This window comes from Eptesicus fuscus, chromosome 7 (assembly GCF_027574615.1).
Source record: "Eptesicus fuscus isolate TK198812 chromosome 7, DD_ASM_mEF_20220401, whole genome shotgun sequence".
NCBI lineage: Eukaryota > Metazoa > Chordata > Mammalia > Chiroptera > Vespertilionidae > Eptesicus > Eptesicus fuscus.
In genome coordinates, this window is record NC_072479.1 from 47,370,367 (window position 1) to 47,386,072 (window position 15,706).

The 15,706-nt window shown below is 42.0% G+C and overlaps 1 protein-coding gene, 1 long non-coding RNA gene and 1 pseudogene across 2 annotated transcripts in view; 1 reads left to right on the forward strand and 2 right to left on the reverse strand.

Moving 5' to 3' along the window:
- LOC114234154 (uncharacterized) overlaps positions 1 to 3,566 on the reverse strand; it is a 37,674-nt gene extending 34,108 nt beyond the window's left edge. The window contains exons 1-2 of the long non-coding RNA XR_003620360.2: positions 3,514 to 3,566; positions 2,015 to 2,140 (exon numbers count right to left, since the gene is read on the reverse strand). This is a non-coding gene — a long non-coding RNA (uncharacterized LOC114234154). The remainder of the gene's footprint in view (positions 1 to 2,014; positions 2,141 to 3,513) is intronic.
- Positions 1 to 15,706, forward strand: part of C7H12orf56 (chromosome 7 C12orf56 homolog) — a 74,823-nt gene that overhangs the window by 34,792 nt on the left and 24,325 nt on the right. Inside the window, exons 4-5 of the mRNA XM_008148744.3 lie at positions 5,331 to 5,739; positions 11,709 to 11,782. Of these exons, the coding sequence (XP_008146966.2) occupies positions 5,331 to 5,739; positions 11,709 to 11,782 (483 nt within the window). The remainder of the gene's footprint in view (positions 1 to 5,330; positions 5,740 to 11,708; positions 11,783 to 15,706) is intronic.
- On the reverse strand, positions 7,105 to 8,634 carry LOC114234152 (RNA-binding protein FUS-like; annotated as a pseudogene).

Sequence of the window (15,706 nt, forward strand, 5' to 3'; positions counted from 1 at the left end):
TCAGTGTAACCACATTCCTTCCTCTAGGACAGTGGTCAGCAAGCTCATTAGTCAACAGAGCCAAATATCAACAGTACAATGGTTGAAATTTCTTTGGAGAGCCAATTTTTTTTTTTTTTTTTTTTTTTAATTTCTTTATTGATTAAGGTGTCACATATTTGTCCTCATCCCCCCATTCCCATCCCACCCCTCTCCCCACGCATGCCCCAATCCCCTGTTGAACTTAACCGTTGGATAGGCTTATATGCATGCATACAGGTCCTTTGGTTGAACTCTCCCCCTCCCCCCACCCTCCCCCTACCCTCCCGTATCCTCCCTCTGAGGCCCGATAGTCCGATCGATGCCTCCTTGCTTCTGGTTCTGTTCTTGTTCCTCAGTCTATGTTGTTCATCATTTCCTCTAGATGAGCGAGATCAAATGTCACTAGATATATACTAATAAGAACTGAATGTGAGACGAGCAATAATATTTATGCTGACAGGCAAATGAATCAATCTGTAGCGAGCTTCCCCCTGGACCAACAGTTCTTTTGAGACCCAATTTCGATGTCCAGTAGTTCCTTATGTGTACATGTCAGCACTGACCCCTCAGCTCTGGATGGTGGACAAATGGTGGTAATGGAGGTCTGACTCCCTCTGGTTTGGTCTCGGCCGATCCCAGGGGCACGGCGTCACCTGGACTAAGGGGCACGTGGCCTCACCCATATCCAAGGGGCGCGTGGTCTCACCCGGGCCTGGGACCCAGCCTCACCCGGATGGATCCAGGGGCGCACGGCCTCACCCGGACCCAGGATCTGGCTTCACCCGTACCCAAGGACACTTGGCCTCTCCCAGACCCAGGGGCACGTGGCCTCACCCGGGCTTAGTTGCACAAGGCCTCACCTGGATCCAGGGACACATGGTCTCTCCCGGACCCAGGGACGCTTGGCCTCTCCCAGACCCAGGGCCACTTGGGCTCACCCGGGCCTAGGTGCACGAGGCCTCATCCGGAGGAGAGCCAATTTTTTTAAACTTAAACTTCTTCTAACGCCACTTCTTCAAAATAGACTCGCCCAGGCCGTGGTATTTTGTGGAAGAGCCACACTCAAGGGGCCAAAGAGCCGCATGTGGCTCGCGAGCTGCAGTTTGCCGACCACGGCTCTAGGGTTTCTCAGTGGGGTGCTATTGGCATTTTGAGTGGGACCCTTCCTTGCTGTGCAGAACAGTCCCACACAGTGTAGGACTTGGCTTCTCTGGCTCTTGCCCACTAAATGCTAGTAATACTCCCCATCATTGTGGCAACTAAAACACAGCACCACACTTTCCAGCAAAACCACCCCTGTTGTTTCTAGCTGACAACACACTTGCAAAGTTTGTTTGCATTTCCTATCCTGTGCTCTTGCTCCCTTCTCCGTGAATTCCTCTTTCTAGCCTTCCCTAGTACGCATCCTTGCTCTCCCTATACAATTCTGTACTTGGGTTTTGATTGACACCACAATGTGATAACTTAATAATACATATTTAAACTGGTCCCCCCTTCCCTGGGATTTCCATTTTAATTGGCATCAAAGCCAGAAGTTCAAGGAACGCTCTATTAGTAGAATTTTGTTTTAACAGATTAAATTTTTTTTATTGATTGATTTTTGAGGGGGGGAGGGGGAGAGAGAGAAAGAGAGAGAGAGAGAGAGAGAGAGAGAGAGAGAGAGAGAGAGCGCGCAATTTGTTGTTTCACTCATTCATGCATTCATTGATTACTTCTTGTATGTGCCCTGATTGGGGATCAAACCCACAACCTTGGCATATCAGGAGGATGCTCTAACCAACTGAGCTACCCGACCAGGGCTTTGACACACAATAAACTGTAATATTTAAAGCACACCATTTGATACATTTTTTTCTTATACATATACCAGTGAAACCATGACCACAATTATTAGCTATCGCTCCTTGCTACATCATGGCCTGGAAACTTTTCCAGGTTAGTATGTTGGGGCAACTGTTAGTTTTCACCTTGTTTCCCACTACTCAGAACTCACCCTCTTATGTTGTCTGATGTCCAGTGTCTTAAAAGCTGGGTTTTTTTTTTCTTTCTTCGTGTATTTTCCTAGTTTTTGGTTGTTTCAGGTGGGAGGTATGTTTAGTCCCTGTTATTCCATCTTGGCCTGAAGTAGAAGAAAACTAGTAGAATTTTAAGCATATATCAATATATAAGGAAAAGGATTTGGACCGGTTTCAGATCCTTCCTAGAGCCAGTGATGGTTCCAGAATTTCAATAGAAGAGATTCCATAAAAGAGGGGAATCAGGTGACTCATGTACTTAGAATGTATGTTTACTTGGAGTGGCTTGAAGCTCTTTTTCCTTTGGTAGCACGGATGCACTGTTTTTATGTAGTGTGCATATAAATTTATCGTGGTGGCTTGTTCGGAGAGGGGTGGTGGCTATTGAAGATCTTAGGGAGTGAGGGGCATGAATGCCCCCTCCCCTTGGCCTCTGTCTTTGGGAGCCTGCTGTTCCAATTCAACTCACCAGCTCCCGTTCCAGACTGTGATAATGAAGATAACCCTGAAGCTGAGAAGGACCCCAATTATCAAAGAGTCATGTATGCCTACTAGTCTGCCTTTTACAAAAAGATAAAACCAAAACACTTTTAGAAAACTTTCTTAACAAAGTTGAGTATCCAAAACAAGATTAGGGAGTCAATTCAGTAGGAGAGCTCATTTCTCCAAGCACTCCTGCTGTTTGAGGTTAGATTGGCTATGGAGCTTGAACTTGCTTGAATAAGCCGGAATCTGGGACACTGTTATGTGTTGTTACTTTGAGATTAGTTTGTGCTCTCCGCAGCCTGCTGGTTAGGCTATGCGAGGAGACAACCCAAAGCCTTTGGAGTGTGGGAATAAAGCCCACCTGGAATAACGGCAAAAATTCATGGTTTTTTTCAAGCCTGGCCTTGCATCAGAATCTCTCTAGGGCTCATGGAGAGTTCAGACTCCTGAACTCCACCGTAGGCACTAATAGGAGCGATGGGACTCAGTAATCTGGTTTTGGAAGCTCTCTAGATGCTCCTGTGAGCTAGCTACCAAGGTTTGGGAATTCCTGGGCCAGGTAGTCAGTTTACTCCTGGATTATTAAGACTTCTGAGTTCTATACCCATAATATATCTCTAATCCATCAACATTTTTTCTTATATTTTTAACATATTAATCTAATAATCTATTTCAACTTGATAGGTTTTTAGCTCTCCACGAAACTAAACTCTCCATTTTCATATTATTGAACTACTTTCTTATCCTTTTAAAGAGTTTCTTAAATCAATCATTTTTTTTCTAATTTACAATTTTTCTTGATAGAATCAATATGGTAGCCTATATGTACGTTTTATTCTTAGCTGAACTTACACCTAACAGGTTTTTCTGAAGCTGTTCAATTCTGCCTGTTGCTTTTTGGACTGTGACTTTTAACCTGACATTTTCAGCCTCAAAGAGTTTATCTGTCTTTGATGCAGAGGGAAAAAGGAGAGAAATGATTTGTGCATACTTTTGATTTTGGAGTTCTCTTTCCCATTTCTCTCATCTTTTTTTTCCTTTGTGGCTGTTTTCTCCCTGGAGATACATAATCAGCTCATTAGAATAACACTTGACTTTTAGCAACTTAGTTTTATAAACATGAGGTTGACAAGTGCAAATTCAAGGTTCTAGAACTCTTACTTAGTAATGAACTGTTTTTTAATCAGACTAGTAATGAAGGGCGTTATTGAATTTCAAATGAAGGATACAGTTTAGTTTTAGGAGTTGGCTTATTTAACTAGTGAAGCAGTAATGACCATGGCATTTTCATTTATGCTGCCAAAACAATAATCCTTTTTAGGAACCCTTTTTAAGTCCCCCAAACAACAGACTTTCTCATACACCTGAGTAAATAACAGTTGATTTAAGCGAGACTTTCTATAACTACATGAAATCATGTTGCTGAATTTTCACATGAAACATATGTTGTGCCTGACATGAACATTGTAACATATTTTCATAACATTATCTAACATAATCTAGGCACTGGTTAATTAACTCTCTTCAATTTCTATGGAGAAAATTTTAGAAAATATTATCTGCAAGAATAAAAAGAAAAGCTGTCACTTCAAAGAGGACTGGAGTATGTGTCATCCATTTCAGGGCTAGACATATATTCCTTTTACTGAAAACCTTAGTGTGAGCACCTTATGTACTTAGGCAGTTTGATAACATGGTTACATAATAGAACCCTATGAAGAAAGGGCATTGTAAGATAATTATGGCTGTTAAAGGGGATGGAATTTGGGTGACCAGTGTGTGTGTGTGTGTGCACATGCAAAGTCAGTAGGGGAGGGAGCAGATGGTTGGAACTCAGCACAGTTCATAGCACTATACAGATAATGGTGAATTTTATACCTGTTTAAAATTAATTTAGGAACTAATAAAAACTAAATGACTTTCCACTTACATAGCAGTTACAATTTTGTAAGGGAGACAAAGACACTTTAATATAAAACGATAAACCAGCAATTTAAGGCAATATAGGATAATATTAATAGCTAGCACTTACTGTTTCCAGTGTTACAGACACATAGCATGTATATTTTCTTATTTCATTCTCATAGAAACTCTGTGAGATTGGTACTGTCACTGTTCCTATTTTAAAATGAGGGACTTGAGGCTTAGGTCAAGCAAAGTCACAGACCCACTGAGCGGCACAGCCAGGTTGGGAACTTAGATCTCAGCATACTCTGCAACTTCTAAGCCTCTACTACTTGCTTCCTTGGGCAGCAGAGTAGAAATGGGTCGCGGTGAGCTGGAGAGAACAGGGAAGGTGAAGGATTGATTCTGAAAAAAGTACTGAGGTGTTGGGGATGCTATTGTTACTATCAGAAGAGTATTAGCAAGAGATGAACCAAAACACCATTAAAAATCTCTCTTTATATCTCCATATGAATTGTTTTTTTTCTTTATAGGATCCATTAGAAATGCAGAGTGAAAGAAAAACCAGGTTTTAGAAGTAGAACGAAAAGTCCTTTCAATGGAAATATTGGACTTCGTGAAGGACAGGCACAATTCTTTAGATATAGGAAATATTTCTTTAAATGACATTGGGTAGACTTTTATTTCTGAAAGCAGAAAAGTATACTGCAGAATTGTGCCATATCTCCCCTGGGTCAGTGTGTAGGCAAGTGAGATTAAGTCACCCCCTTCTCTTAAGCATTCCTTTTATGTGAAAACATTCATTTCAGAGTCTTAAGCTGCTGTAGTTGGGGCATTGGTGTCTCCTTGCTCCTTACTATTCAATTCTGAATATCACGTTTAATGCTAAATTCTACCTGACAGGTACCACCAAGAGAGCAGCACACTGTCCAAGGACTCAGCTCTCTGTCCTCCTTCAGACCTCAAGAAGCTGTCCCCTCAAGGTCAAAGTGCCGGCCGACCCCTACCTACACCCTCCAGGAGGAGCTGTCAGTCCGCAGCAGCCACTGGCCAGGCTGTCAGCGTGCCATCTTGCACCACAAACACAAAAGGACCCAAGGGACTTCCAGATCACAAAGACTCTCTAAGTGAAATTCCTTTCAAGTGCAATGGGAACGGAAATGAGCTTTACTTAGGAAATTCCTCCCCTGCCTCCCTTTTACAAAGTAACCCAAACCTAGAGAAAAAAGAGTCAGAACTTCATTTGTACATTATTTCCACAACGTCATCAATATTTCTGCACTTAAAAAGTTCATGGAACAATTATATTATAGTAAGTGTCCTCATAGGTTAACCTTGACTTGAGTATTGTTTTTTACACTCTGCTCTACCTTCCCATTTTGGAAATCTAATCTTGGAATTTAATAATATTGTGAAAGACAAAATGCCCCGGACAATTAAGGAAGTGAATTTATTCAGCGATTGCAATAGGGAAAATGCTCATTAATGAGAAGCATCTGTCCTAAAGAAAAGGAGAGAGACCTGGGTTTTATAGAGGCAGATAAATAAGGGAGTCATCAGTGAGTCCCATGAGAATCATGGGGAAGGAGACAGGTCTTATCTCGGGATATGTGTGAGCGGGGTGGTCTTTTGCACTTAGCTGGGGTGATTTCTCAACCACTTCTGCTTTCAGAGAGCACAGAGCTTAGATAAAGGTCAACATTGCCAGTATGTTTCTGTGTTTCTTAGCTATGCTAGTGAAAGAAGGTTGATGGGAGTCATTGTTATAAGATCAAATAATTTTATGGAAACCACCTAGTCTCTGTCCTTTTTAAATGAAGGAATGGAAGCGCAACCATAAGTGACTACTCAAGATTATACAGTAAAGTTTAGGGGCAGAGTCAGACTCCCATTTAGGGATCTTTTTATTACACCAGGCTTAGTTTAAAAATAAGAAATTTAATAAAAAAGTAACATGATCCTTTTCAGTGATATATAATTTTTATTATTGATCTTTTAACATAAGAATATTAAGAAATATGAAAGGCTGTTTTCACTCCAAGGAAGCTAGGAAGCAGGGGGTTTTATAAATGGCTATAAATGGTGAAAAATTTCAAGAAAACTCTATTTTCTCCCCTTCATAGCACAGTTAGAATGTTCAATGTTTAAATTAAATGTTAAATATTTAAATTTTCTCTCTAAATTTTTAAACAGCTTTTTCCAAATTAAGAATGTAAATGAATCACAAAGGGGGAAATCCGTGTCTATGAAAAGAAGGCCTCATCTGTTCTAAAAGAAAAACGAAAACTTAATTGGCTTTAAAAAAAGACTTCCCTGAATTGACTAACTCTCAGTTTTAAATATGACTTTTTAATTCTGCAGCAGAGGCATGGTTGGGACAAGACAAGATAGACCAATTTATAGTCTTCTGATAATAAAAACAGTAACAATAACGAACATGTATTGTTACTATCCAGTAGGAACTGTTCTGATCTTTCTTTCCCTCCCTCCCTCCCTCCCTCCCTCCCTCCCTCCCTCCCTCCCTCCCTCCCTCCCTCCCTCCCTCCCCTTCTTCCTCCCTCCATCCCTCCCTCCTTCCTTCTCTTCCTCAAACAATGGTGTTTAATGGGAACCAGAGATATGGTTATAATTACATAGTCTGTCACAAAAATCCCATGTGTGGTCAGGAGTCCGAAGGTTATAAAATAATGAGAGTCACACTGCGTATAGGAGAAAACCTGTTCCAGAACCTCGGGAGACAGGCTAATATGGTATTTCTGCAATCCTGTCTGTGGTCACCCCTGGAGTCCATCTTGCCAAGGCCAATCTGCTTGAAGTAATCTCGGTCCCCACCACCCTGGCCACCTCGGAGCCCCCATGGTCCCTTCTTCGGCCTAGATAGCTGCCCTAATCATAGCCTCCTCTGCCACCGCGGCGACCATCTTCATAGCTACCCCCACCAGAGAGCATCCTGGTTCCTTCCTGGGCCGTCTAGTTTAGGGGCCTTACACGGTGGCATTCATTCCTCCAAGAGGAGTTCAGACTCTCACATGTAGGATTAGGACACTTCCAGTCTCCAGCTCGCTGCTATCCTTTATCGCCACCACCTCCATAGTCTCCATGGCCCATGGGTCCTCCTGGCCCTCCATGACCACTGCCACCACCCCGACTGAAATCTGCTCACTGAGTAGCAAATGAGACCTTGATAGGGAGTCTCAGAGAATTCTTTACCACCAAACCCGTCGATAGCTGCCTTAGCAGAAAGTGGGTCATACCATTGCCTCTCCCTTCATCTTGCCCGTTTCCCTGTCTGTGTTCAGATTAGTCATGGCTGTTCTGTTTTCTTATTTGTAATCTTGCCCATGCCTTGCACAAAGACGCTGTTGTTGTCTGAATTATTCCGTTCAGAATCATGATGTCATCCTTGGTCCTGAGGCCCACCAAACTTATTGAAGCCACCACGGTCATTTCCACCCACACCACCCCTGCCTCCATGGCCATCTCCATGACCTCTGGTTCGCAGCCACTTTGCTGCATTTGTAACCGCTGCTACTGCCGTGACCTTGTCCCCCATGGTCCTGCTGGCCTCTCCTGTGGCACTGCCACCACCACCACTCTGGTCCTGATTTCGATAACCACTGCCACTGCTGCCACCTCATGGGGGGCTGATCTTGGCGACAGTTACCTCTACTACCCACCCCCTCTGCCACCTCCACTGCTACTCTTGTACTGGTTCTGCTGTCCATAGCCCTGAGGAGGATTATGGGAGCTTTGCTGTGCACCACAGCTAGGCTGTTGTCCACCATAGCCTGACTGCTGAACATCGTCCCACTCTGGGGCTGCCCGTAGTTGCTGCTCTGAGAAATGCTGCTGTAACTTCCCAAGGTGCTGCTAGGAGCCGGCTGCTGGCCATAGCCAGGGTAGGACTGCTGCCCAAAAGATGAGAACTCTGGCCACTCCCACAGCCAGCAGTTGAGCCATATCCCTGGGGAGCTGACCGAGTGCCTTAGCTGTTCTGGGTTTGTCCTTATATAAGAACCATAGGTGCTCTGGCCATAGCCTGGAGTGTCCCCTGACTGGCTGTCGTCACCATAACTCTGCTGTTATAGGGCTGATTGCTTTGCTGGAAAGCAGCCCTATGGATTGCTGCCCAGGCTGGAAGGCCTGCCACATAGCTTTGAGTTGCTTGTTGAGTATGGTGGTCGTTTGAGGCCAGGTCGGTACACATACCTGATGCTTTCTGTATATTAACCCATTCAATCTGTACAGCAACCTTATGATGTAGGTCTTTTATTCTCATTTTATAGATAAGGAAATTAAGGTACTGATATATGCAAGTTTGCACAACTGGTCTAGAGCTAGGATTTGAAACCAGACACTGATTTTTTTCTTTCTGTGACTACTGAAATAAAACCTCTGGGTAGAGGTTTATTACTTGGTGAGTACTATAATATAATATTAAAAGTAATGTTCTATCCTTTGAAAGATGGAAAATGAATAAGTAAATATTTCATACATAAATGATGAGTCACATTAGCATTCACTTTAGTAAGAATAAAATATTAATTCGATATAAACATTTAAAAGTTGTGCCTTTTTGTGACATTGTTGAATTTTCTCATCAGGCAGGTCTCCTTTGGTTAGTCTTAGTGATATCTTCATAAGTTTTAGGAAATTAAAAAAATCCAATCAGTCAGACTTATCTTAGTTAACTGATCTCCTGTGCCTTGAGATCTAGAATGATCTTTCATGTTGAAGCAGGGAAATGCTCCTGGGAAAAGGAATTGAACATTTTAACTCTCTATATTTTCGGTTAAAATTAACCTAAATAATCCAATTAGAAATTAACACTCATTTGGATTTTAAGAGTTTCCAAAGAGTTGAGTCTCCTTTGGTAACCCATTATATTTGTAACTTTCACTAAAAATAATTACATTTGGGTTGTTTCGCATCTCAAATTCTTCAAAAATGAAATGTGCTTGAAACATATATGTTCATGTTGACCAATGTCACCCCAATAAATTTGATAAATTTTAAAAAATGAAATGTGGCAATTCTTTGCCCTTTATATATTGTGAAGATAGCTACTAGAAAGCTAAAGAACTAAGGAATATTTCCAAATTAAAATTCTAGATTTAAGGCAAGCATAAACATTTGGAAAGGAAGAAAAGTAGCTATTTTTTTAAAACTTAGAGCACATCTGTAATACTTTCAACAATAAGATTTAAAAATAAAAACAAAAAAAAAAAGGCCAAAGGAAATGAGAATTTTGAAAGTAGCAAGGGAAAGGATAAATAAAAGGTTAACCTGTGGAATGGAAGAAAATATCTTCAAACCATATGTATGATAAGGAGTTGATAAACAAAATGTATATGAACTTATACAGCTCAATTGCAAAATGTATAAGGGACTCATACAACTTAATCCACTTAAAATTGGGCAAAGGACCTGAATGGACATTTTCCCAAAGAAGCTGTACAACTGGCCAACAGGTACACAAAAAGATGCTCAACATCAATAATCATCAGGAAAGGACAAATAAAAAGTCACAAGATAGCCCTAACCGGTTTGGCTCAGTGGATAGAGCATTGGCCTTCAGACTGAAAGGTCCCAGGTTCGATTCTGGTCAAGGGCATGTACCTTGGTTGCGGGCACATCCCCAGTAGGGGGTGTGCAGGAGGCAGCTGATCGATGTTTCTCTCTCATTGATGTTTCTAACTCTATCCCTCTCCCTTCCTCTCTGTTAAAAATTAATAAAATATATTTTAAAAAAGTCACAAGATATCAACTCATATCTGTTAGAACAGCTTTCATCAAAAAGATAAGAGAAATGTTGGTAAGGATATGGAAAAAGGGAACCATAGTGCATTCTTGTGGGAATGTAAGTTGGTATAGCCAGTATGGAAAACAGTGTGAAGGTTCCTAAAAAATTAAAAATAGGCTTACCATATGTCCAGCAATTTCCTGCCCCCCCCCCCACAAAATACTTAGAGCAAGGACAAAGTTGTATGAAAAAACACATATTGCCATGGCTGGCATGACTCAGTGGCTAGAGCATCAGCCTGCCCCACCGTAGGGTTGCGGGTTTGATTCCCATTCAAGGGCATGTACCTGGGTTGCAGGTTTGAACTCCAGTCTGGTTGGGGTGTATGCGGAAGGCAACCAATTGATGTGTCACTCTCACATGGATGTTTCTTTTCTCTCTCTTTCCCCTTACCCTCTCCCTTCCACCCTGTCTAACAATCAATGGACAATATCTTCCGGTGAGGATTAAAAAAAAGAAAGAAAAGAAAAAGCACATACTCCGCTTGTTTGGAGTAGTAAATCAGGAACATTTCAGAAATTTCTTCTGAAATAATCTGTCTGTTAAGCCTCAACATAAATAAAAGGTCAGAGAACTTGTTGAACACTACCTGACCTTTTGTTTTGAGGACCCAGAATAAATGGAAAATGATAACACTAAAGATCTGAGGAAAAAATAACCTCATTAATAGGAGAATAGTTAAATTATTGTATAATTGTGCTATGGAATACTAGGAAATCATTTAAAAGATTGAAGTAAACCTAAATACACAGACATGAAAAACTCTACCATGTATTAAGTGGAAAAAACAGCCCCAGATCAATATATGTGCTATAATTTAGCTAATATTAAATATATATTATAAAAATGTATCATCTAATATTTATATGTATACATTGTAATTAGTATGCTTTTATTATTATTTTGTTGTTGTTCATTTCAGAGAGGAAGGGAGAGGGAGAGAGAGATAGAAACATTAATGATGAGAGAGAATCATTGATCGGCTGCCTCCTGCACACCCTATACTGGGGATTGAGCCCACAACCAGGGCATGTGCCCTTGACTGGAATCAAACCCGGAACCCTTCCGTCCGCAGGCTGACACTCTAGCCACTGAGCCAAACCAGCTAGGGCTAGTATGCTTTTACATGCCGAAAGGATATAAACCAAACTGATAATAGCAAGGTACTTTGAATAGCGGGATAGAAGTAGGGAGAGACTAGGAACTTTTGTCTCTTACTTTATACATTTCTGTACTATTTAATTTTGATAGGTGATTTTATTTTATAATAAGCAAACTAAAATTATATTTAAAACTTCAAAATTTTATATAAGGAAAATATTCCCTGTGGTATTATCAAACACTGGAATGAATTATATAAACAAATCATGTACTGTAGAAGGCATTAAAGAATAGATCTATGATATTGACTAAAAGTAGGGGGAATTGATTTTCAGTAAACAAAATTTCTAACTATTTCTACTTTTTTCCTCTTTCAGAAAGCTACTCTTTTACAAGATCCTCTATATGTTAGTGAGCTCAGTCTTGCTATTGGAGGTCAAAAGCCATACAGGTAAGGAGTGGTGATGTGATAGAGTTCCATGGAGGAGTGTGCTCTCTGCTATGCCTCTCCTAACCCTATGTTGCTGACATTACATTGAGCCTCTACCTCAACTCCTGTCCTGAATTTTAGGCCTGCAAACACTATTACCCACTGGACATCACCTCTTGTAGGTTCCTTAAAGTCAGCATATTCAAAACAGAACTCGGCATCTTCCTTCTGGAACCTAACCTTCCTCTTTTGTCTCCTAACACGGGGTATGATGTTATTACCCCCAGATCACTTAAACCAGGATGTCACCTATACCTTCTCTCCTCCCTTCACTATCACCCACATCTAGCCAATCACCGTATGATTTATTGTGCTTTGATATATCTGGGTAACATTCACTTTTTTCCACTGTCACACCCTCGGACCCAGCCTGGTTTCCTAATATTTTCCTAGCTGGCCTCTGCCTTCCCTCTTGGCCCTTTCTATACCTTCTCCATTGCAACAGGAGACTCTTTCAGAAGCACAAATCTGACCATGTGGACTCCTCCCTTAAAGCCTTTGAATGACTCCCCATTGCCCTTAGGTTCTAAAATCTTTAACAGCTTACACAGATCTTCCTCATGTCTCTCTTCATTTTTCTCATCCTCAACTATTGTGTCCTCCCCACTCCTGCCTTAAGCTCCTGAACCAAATAAACTCACAGTTCTCAGAAAGCTCCCTGTTTATTTTTCCTCTGGAAAGCTGATGGCCCTTATTTAAGGTGACCAGATTTTAACATTGGTAAAGCGGGACACCATTGACCCGGGGGGGGGTGTTCTTTTTTTTATTAAATATATTTTATTGATTTTTTACAGAGAGGAAGAGAGAGGGATAGAGAGTTAGAAACATGGATGAGAGAGAAACATCCATCAGCTGCCTCTTGCACACCCCCTACTGGGGATGTGCCCGCAACCAAGGTACATGCCCTTGACCGGAATTGAACCTGGGACCCTTGAGTCCGAGGGCGACGCTCTATCCACTGAGCCAAACCGGTTTCGGCCGGGGGGGGGGGGGGGGGGGTCTTGATTAAAAATTTGGTCTATATTGTAATCGCTTTTGGTTTTTTTAATAAAAGGAAATTCACTTCTTAGATCATCATTGAATTTGCATCCTCTTTTCTTACTCATTATGTTAAAAATCTAAAAAAAATAATTTAAAATTATATTATAAATTATTATATACATATTGCTTAAAAACACAGTTAGTAGGTACATAATTACATGAACATATTTTATTGTTAGTTTATACATTAAATTAATTTGATTGTTATAAAGTAACTATATTTTAAAAATTATTTTAATCCTATATTTCCTTCTAAATAATAACAATACTAACTTGTATTATTTTTCCTCTGAATTTGCCGTAACGTAAGTCGTGTCACTTTCAAGGCCGGCGCTAGACTTTTTGCCGCCACTATAAAATATAAATAATATGAGTACTGTCTGCTAAATTCAAGAAAATTTATGTATTTATGAAATAAATAAATTACTTACCTAAATTATCTGAATAGCTGATTTGTAATGACATCACTTGTTTAACTAGCTTACTAGCACTCAGTACGATGTGTATCGTCTGAGAGACAGTTACAAAATGTTTTCGTCGTTGCCAATGCCAAAAAATGCCATTGTTCATTAAGTCCAAACAATGGTGGTCGAATTCTAACAACTGATCAACAATGCGAACTTTGATAAACAGTTCTCGATAATCAGTTCTCAACAATTATTTGTTATTATTAAAGTTTAACATTATAAAATTAACAAAAATAATATAAAACTCATATCCTGGCTAAATAGCCACATGGCCGCCGAAAACCATATATTCCCTTCCCGTTCTCCCGCCGTTCCCTAGCTTGTCGTGCATTCTTTCCAAAAATCAGGACTTTTTTAAAATGCCGCGGGACGCGGGACAAATTGTTAAAAATCGGGACTGTCCCGCCAAAAGCGGGATGTCTGGTCACCTTACCCTTATTCTGTAATCCTACTCTCTACTCCTCTTCCCTTTCATGAACAACTTCAGTTCATCAAGTCTTAGTTTACTATCCCTTTCTCTAAGATTAATTTCTCAAAACTAAGTTCAGAGGGGCCCCTCCAGCCCTGGCCGGTTTTGCTCAATGTTAGAGTATCAGTCTGCAGTGGTGCATGTGGGAGGCAACCAATCTTTTTGTCTCTCTCACATCAATGTTTTCCTCCCGCCCTTCCTCCCATCAACTCTCTCTAAAAAATCAATGGGAAAAATATCCTTGGGTGAGGATTAAAAAAAAAAAAGAGGGGCCCCTCCATAACATCCTGTGCTTATACTTCAGGTAGCACTTACCAGTCGGTATTATGGTTGCCCATTTGATTAGGTGCTGCCCTATCATGCAGTGTGCTCCTTAAGGGCAGGGACCTGATTACTGGCACATAGAGGCTGCCAATAAGCCTTCAGAGAATGAATGAATGAATGAATGAATGAATGAGATAAGGTAAGATAGAGGCAAGGACCAGATCATAAAGGGCTTTATATTCAAGGCTAAGAAGTGTGGGTTTTATCCAGATTTCATAGTTCTATTAGAGGCCCGGTGCACGAAATTCGTGCACGGAGGGGGGTTCTCCCTCAGCCCAGCCTGTACCCTTTCCAATATGAGACCCCTCGAGGGATGTCCGACTGCCCGTTTAGGCCCGATCCCAGTGGGATCGGGCCTAAACGGGCAGTCGGACATCCCTCTCACAATCCAGGACTGCTGGCTCCCAACTGCTTGCCTGCCTGCCTTCCTGATTGGCCCTAACCGCTTCTGCCTGCAAGCCTGATCACCCCCTAACCACTCCGCTGCCAGCCTGATTGATGCCTAACAGCTCCCCTGCCAGCCTGTTTGCCCCCAACTTCCCTCCTCTGCCGGCCTGGTCACTCCTAACTGCCCTCTCCTGGAGGGTTGATCACCTCCAACTGCCCTTTCTTGCAGGCCTGGTCCCTCTCAACTGCCCTCCCTTGCAGGGCTGATCCCTCACAACTGCCCTCCCTTGCAGGCCGGGTGCCTCCCAACTGCCCTCCCCTGCTGGCCATCTTGTGGTGGCCATCTTGTGTCCACATGGGGGCAGGATCTTTGACCACATGGGAGCAGCTATATTGTGTGTTGCAGTGATGATCAATCTGCATATTATTCTTTTATTAGATAGGATAGAGGCCTGGTACAGGGGTGGGAGCCAGCTGGTTTGCCCTGAAGGGTGTCCCAGATCAGGGTGGGGGTTCCCTTGGGGTGTGGGGCGGCCTGAGTGAGGGGCCTGTGGTGGTTTGCAGGCCGGCCACGCCCCCTGGCAACCCAAGCGGAGGCCCTGGTATCTGGAATTTATTTTCCTTCTACAATTGAAACTTTGTAGCCTGGAGCGGAGCCAAGCCAAGCCTGGGGCTCCCTCTGAGGCCGCAGCCATTGTGTTGAGATTATAATTGAAACTTTGTTGCCTTAAGCGGGTGGGCCCGGCCAGGGTGTGTGGAAAGCTTTGCTTCCCCTGTTTCCGGCGGCAACCCTGGCCTGCTCTCTCAAGCTCCGTTTGTTTGAATTTGTTTACCTTCTATAATTGAAACTTTGTAGCTTGAGTAGAGGCTTAGGCCTGGAAATGGCAGGCAGAAAGCTTGGCCTCCTCTGTTACCTAGGAAACCTTGCTCTCTGTGGCTGTAGCCATCTTGGTTTGGGTTAATTTGCATACTCGCTCTGATTGGATGGTGGGCGTGGCTTGTGGGTGTGTCGGAGGTATGGTCAATTTGCATATTTGTCTATTATTAGATTAGATTAGGTTGTTGTCACAGTCATCCTTATATTGAAGTAGTGACTTGTGATGTGACTGGCTCTGCCAGTAATTGTGAGACCCTAGAAAGCAAGCAGTACATATTATTAATTTTTGTATTTTTCTTACTTAAAACAGTGCTCTGCAC